Source organism: Neophocaena asiaeorientalis, unplaced genomic scaffold (assembly GCF_003031525.2).
Source record: "Neophocaena asiaeorientalis asiaeorientalis breed wild unplaced genomic scaffold, Neophocaena_asiaeorientalis_V1.1 scaffold388, whole genome shotgun sequence".
In the NCBI taxonomy this organism is placed as follows: domain Eukaryota; kingdom Metazoa; phylum Chordata; class Mammalia; order Artiodactyla; family Phocoenidae; genus Neophocaena; species Neophocaena asiaeorientalis.
Genome location: NW_020172738.1, coordinates 73,308 through 79,307, shown reverse-complemented (window position 1 = coordinate 79,307; position 6,000 = coordinate 73,308). Strand labels below are relative to the sequence as shown.

Below are 6,000 nucleotides of genomic sequence, written 5' to 3'. Positions count from 1 at the left end.
ATGCGGGGCGCCAGCGGGAACCCGAGGCCGAGCCCCCCGCGCCGCCCGCGCGCCTTGAGGCCGCCCCGGGTACCCAGCGCCTTGGACCCCCAAACGCCTTTTTAGATATTTTCCTCTTTCACTTTATTCTTGGGTGTGACCGTGCTGGGTTTTCCTCCTCAATTGGGTATTCTTCACGGGCAGGCACCGTTCATGTCTGTGTTTGTAAATCCCAGCAGCTCACATAATGCTTGTGTTACTTAAATAGGCCGGTTCCAGAAACATCCTGTTTTGGGCATCGTGTTGTTACTGACACGGGCACTGACTTTAAGCAGTAACTCGCTGCGTTCCCGTCGTCTTCAGACTGTAGCGAAATGTTTGCCTTTCATTCCTGAAGATCTGTTGTTCTTCCTCCAGTTTGGTGTGCTTTGACTGTTACATATTACACATCTTGAGTCTTAACGTACTTTTTAGTTGGGACATCACAGTCTTTACTGTCGTTGAAAACTTCAGTGTGAAAGAGGTGGCCCACACCCACCCCCGCTGCTGCAACTTGAGTACAAAAATGTTTGTGCCCTTAGATGCGTTCTAAAGAGCATTTCCTTGCCCCTCCGCCCCATTTTACCATAACTGACGACACATTTGGGGGAAGAAACGGGACACTCTTCGGACCTCTGGTTCTGTCTACCCCTTGAAGTAAGCCTGCAAATCTCAAATCATGTTGATGATGCAGTTCAGTGTAATAGTGGGTGCCCTTTATTGAATTCTGATTGTGCTAAAGTTCTGGTTCCTGAACTTATACCTGCACATTAGAATCAGGTGGGGATCTTTTAAAAATTATAAAGCCCAGGCCACATCCCAGACCAACGAAACGCCAGTAGTAGAGGTGGGACACAGGTGTCAGTATTTCTTGGTGATCCCCAAGTAATTCTAAGGTAGAGACAAGCTTGAGTGCTGTCGTAAATATTTGGCATGTGTCGTTTCACTTTATCTTTCTGAAAATTCTATGAAGCAGGTCCTGTTGCCCTTTATACAAATGAGAAAATTGAGACTGAGAGAGATTAGGTCATTTCTCTGGGGAGGTACAGCAGATTAATGATAGGGCCTGGATTTGGACACAGACTTGATGGCTCCTGACTTTTTTGCACTTTTGCCTTTCTCATTGGGTCCCCCAAGAAACGGCCTTCTTGCTTTCGCTGAGCCCATCCTCTTAACTAAAATGGGGAGAAAAGGGAGATGATGAAATGTGCCACTCCTGTGCTGATTCCTTACACTCTTAAGAGGCTGGCAGCCCAGTGCTTTCAGAAAGCCAGAAGCACAGGAAACTCCTCGCTGAAACGATTCCTCGTGGGTTACATAAATTCAGGTCATCGGGTATTTCATCCTATGCTTATTCTTTAAAAGCTAATACACTGAAGGTCAAATTGGGTCGGAGGTCTGACGACACTCCCCTTACCAGCCTCACTTACCTGAGTCTGGTTTGCTGCATCTATAAAATAGGCGTGAAGCTCGCCTTGCCTGCTTCATAAACACAGTGCTGTGCATATAAGTGCTTTGAAAGCTGTCTGCGTAACTGTCTATAAATGGAAGGTGCTTGTAATCACATTGACACAATTGAGTGTTTTTCTGCACTTTGAAAATGGACATCTTGAAGGGGTGGAGGATGTTGGAGGAAAGGCAGAAAGACGGGTCAGTCCTGGAGAGGGAACACGTCTTTAAAACAGCTGGGCAAGGCAACCTTGGCCTGTTAAAATCTGCAGTTGAGGCAGGGGACTGACATTTGGGAGGTCACTTCTAGATGGTGGAACAGCCTCACTCTTCATTCCTAGCCTCCCAAAGCAGTCAACCAGAGTTTCCCGTTCAGTCCTGCCTCTGAGCCTGAAGAGAAGGATGAAAAGAGGCTCTGGGGACAGCAGGTGGCCTTTGAGTGAGAGGAACTTTTAAGAAGGATCCCTCTTGAATACCTCATGTCTTTGATATCACAGGGCACCTAGCTGTAACATTTTGAAGATCTTATTAGAGCCCTTTGACACTGGTGAACATTCAAGTTTGGAATCACTTCCCTGTTCTCTTGAGCTAATTTATTAAATTAATATTGATGAAGATAGTGTTTCTGTTTCTGCCCAGGATTTCCATTTTTAGATATCAAGAAGTAGGACTCAACTCTTTAAGAGGAAAGATAAGCTGTTCTAATAGGAATAGTCACTAGCATAAACCCTCTCCGGCTTTTGCTGTGAAGCATCGCTAATCTCAGACGTTTGGGATCTGTGAAAGCCCCCGTCAGGTGTGGGTTTTCTGTAAGTTTCCTGTGGTCACTTTCTTGTTCTGCTTTGTGCACCCCCTTCCACTTCTGATCTCACTGGCCCCCTGCATGCGTGTCATTTCTTGCCCTGACTTTTCTTTTGAATTTCTGCACTGTGTTCCCTGTCACATTTATTAAGTTCCAAGGACTCATTTTCTTCCTTGAGCTCTCTGCTCCTGTGTTCTCTGGCATGTAGGATCTTGCACCCAGTTGGACGAGCAGGGAACCTCAGAATAATCTTTGACTTCTTACTAATTGATATCTGTTCATGTCACTGCCTGCTTTTAAAATCTGTTGTTTCGCTATTGCCAGTAAGAAGAGGTCTGAATTTCTCATCCTGCCCTCTCATGTGTTGGTGCAAACTTTTATTTCTAGCCATTTACTGAACAGCTCTCTAGACCTTCTGCTTGGACTGTCTGTTGTCTTCACCTGTGAAACCATCTGAGAAAATGAGTAAAAGGTCACTCTTGCCTTTTTATACTTAACCTCCACCCCACCCCCACCCCCATTACACTTTTTTAGCTCCTTGAGGTCAGGGACTCTGGTTTGTATTTGTATCCCTAGTGCCCTGATCTTAGATTAAATATTCCAGGGACTGTCTGGCAGTCCAGTGGTTAAGACTTGGCCTTCCATTGCAGGGGGTGTGGGTTTGATCCCTGGTCGGGGAGCTGAGATCCCGCATGCCTCGCAGCCAAAAATCCAAAACATAAAACAGAAGCAATGTTGTAACAGATTCAATAAAGACTTTTAAAAAATGATCCACATTAAAAAAATCTTTTTAAAAAAAATTCCAGGGCTTCCCTGGTGGCGCAGTGGTTGGGATTGAAAAAAAAAAAAAAAAAAAAAAAGTATCTTCTTTCTAAAAACATTCCAAATATAATAAGGTAAAGGTTTCCTCTCTTACTTAGAGATGCATAGCACTTCACTTTTCCATTGTGTTTTGGTATGTTTGTTGCCTCTTTCCCAGGTAGAAACAGGTAGCTGTGGGAGTAGAAAGCATGGGCACGGGGGCGTTTTGGAGTGATTTTTCATAGGTTCCTTTTTCTGGGCTGCCTGTGCTTGGGCCAGGAAGCATCTAAGGAGCGCATGTGCCTGGAGTTTGGACGATTGCTGTAATCGGTGGTAAAGTACAGTGCCTAGTACTTTGATACCTCATAAAAGTGAAACCTGCCCAGTCATCTTCTGGTTATTTCTTTGGTCCAAATCTTTATAAGATGTTAAGTAGTAATAAAGCATACCTGGGTTGTAATAACTTTTTTTTTTCTTTGCTAGATAACAAGTTGCTGGAAAAGTCAGATCTTCATTCAGTGCTGGCCCATAAGCTACAAGCTGAAAAGCATGACATACCAAACAGGCATGAGATAAGGTATTCTGAAACGATCCTGTATTATTTGTGTCTCCTGAGATAAGGTATTCTGAAACGATCCTGTATTATTTGTGTCTCCTTTTTAATTGAAATTTGTCTCAGTTCAGTTGTCACTTCCCTGATTTTGAAGCAAACCAAGTACTGTGTTTGTGCTCCACTTTTTGTCAGTTCCTTTCAAATAAAAACTTCTGAAGCCAAATAACTAACTATTTAAGGTTTTTTTTGAAGGTATGTAGCTGCCCACCTAGAAGCCTCATCATCAGTACGATGTGAGCTTGAGAAATTGCTTAAGGCGAGTAACCAGGCCAGTTCCTCCTGTAGCCTGCCAGGGTTCACTTTTTCTGAATAATCAGACAAGTAAGCATTCTTGAGCAGATTTACGTAGATCTTGTCAGTAGAGGATTGACTGGCCTGTAAACATAAGCGCTACAGGTCTATGTGATCCTTTTTAGTTCAGTGTTGTTTCCATGTGTCTCAGTGTGCAGTCAAACCAGTGGGTTGCAGAAAGCTTTTTTTTTTTTTTTAAAGGAAGATTAGGCAGAAATCTGCATTTTATAGGAAGGCTAAGTATTGCTTCACTAAATATGTGAGTATGTGTTCATGGTGGGGAGTTTAGTATCTTTACTTGGGTCATTCATGTAAACTGTCTCTTTTTGAGGGTCATGGTCCAAAAAAACCTTAAAGCCATACTTCATCCGAGTGGCTTAAATGGAATCATTCTAGAGTCTTACTGTCCTCCTTTTCCATTTGTTCATCACGTTTGCATATTAAATTTTGTGGTTTGTATGGGAACAGTACCCATTATTGTTCTAAAATCTACAAGCTTTTTTGCATATCAGCTAACATTTAGCAATTGTAAAAACAAAGCTGATGGTAATTTAGGATTTTAGGAAAAAAACAGAAATGCTGGGTGTAGCTTGTCATTTACTCCTATAGCCATATCTGCTAACTACTTGCCATCCGTGTTTCCTCATCTGGCGAGGTGGTCTCCAGGCAGACCGGAGTAGAAAGAGGAACAGATGGCCCGGCCTAGGTTCCATTTTTGCTTAAGAACAATTCAGGAGATTGTGCCTAGCTGTGGTCCTGGGAGGCCTTCTGCAGGATTTAAAATATTAGTTGCTGTGTTCTGGTCAACTTTAGGTGTAGAGAATCCATTTCACCCTTTTTCATCTAAATTCAGTCAACTGAAACCTTGAAACATTTTATTTCTATCTGGTTAGCCTCTTGGTGACTATATTCCTGCATCCTTTATCTGTCAGCGAAACTCATTTGCTTGGAAGGGTACAATAAATAAATATACAACATTCTTTTAACTGAGCACCACTGGGGTGGTAATTTAACTGGAAGTCCGTCCTTTCTGCAAACTTGTGTTCAGTCAGGCCTCTTCCTGACTGCCTCGTTTCTATTAATGGTATCCTTATTTTCCACAAGTCAGCTATGATTCCTTTTTCCCTTGGTGTCCTGCCCCTCCCCCTTTGCAGTCACCCAGGCCTGTTGATTCTTTGCCCAGGTGTCCTGTGCATCTGTCCCTTAGTTTGCATTTGTGTGCCACCAGCTTCGTTGCTTCCGTTCCTAGACTATGGCAGGGGTCTCGTTCACTGAGTCATTTTGTGACTACAGTGTGGGCCAGGCGTCGGGATACAGAGATGAATAAGCCAAGAGTCCTTGTTCGCAAGGACCTGAGCCTCGTGGGGGAGAGTAGCTCAGTGAGGTGTGTGCTAGTAGGATACAGGTATTCACAGAAGACGGGGATCTCATTGGCTGCTTTCTCTCTCTTTTGGGCTCTCAAGTCCTGCCCGTCGCATTCTAATTAATCTTAAAACACACTGTGCTTAAAAAGCTTTATCTCATCAATTATCTGACTCCTCTCTTAAGTGTTTTAATCCCTTTGCTTACCGAATAAATCAAAGTGAAACTCATCCCTGAGAAAGAGTTGATTCCAGCAGTTTTCTAAGTATGGCCGCTAGACCGCAGCCTCAGAGACTTGTTAGAAACGCAGAATGCTGGGCCTCACCCCAGAGCTCCTGTTTCAGAAACTCTAGGGGTGGCGCCCAGTAGTCTTGTTTTAAGAACCTTTAGGTGATTCTGATGACCTCTAACATATAAAAACCACTGCTTTAGTGGCTACTCAGTCCTTGTGAAGTATCCGAGACACCCGGGGGAGCATGTTAGAAATGCAGATTATTGACCCTTTTCTACATCGACCTGATGAATCGTTCTGGGACGGGGCCCAAGAATCGGTTAAAACCTACTCTCTAGGTGATTCTTTTTTTTTCTGCCTAGTGAAGCACTGTTATTGGGCTTTTGTAAGAAGTTTGACTTTTATTGTGAATAAAATTGGAAGTGGTAAAAG

General features: G+C 43.5%; 1 protein-coding gene across 2 annotated transcripts in view; it reads left to right on the top strand.

The window, feature by feature from the left end:
- The window catches only part of ATG16L1 (autophagy related 16 like 1), a 43,543-nt gene that overhangs the window by 385 nt on the left and 37,158 nt on the right, over window positions 1-6,000 (top strand). For both annotated transcript variants that reach the window (XM_024740492.1, XM_024740491.1), the window contains exon 2: window positions 3,554-3,647. In XM_024740492.1, the coding sequence (XP_024596260.1) occupies window positions 3,554-3,647 (94 nt within the window). The remainder of the gene's footprint in view (window positions 1-3,553; window positions 3,648-6,000) is intronic.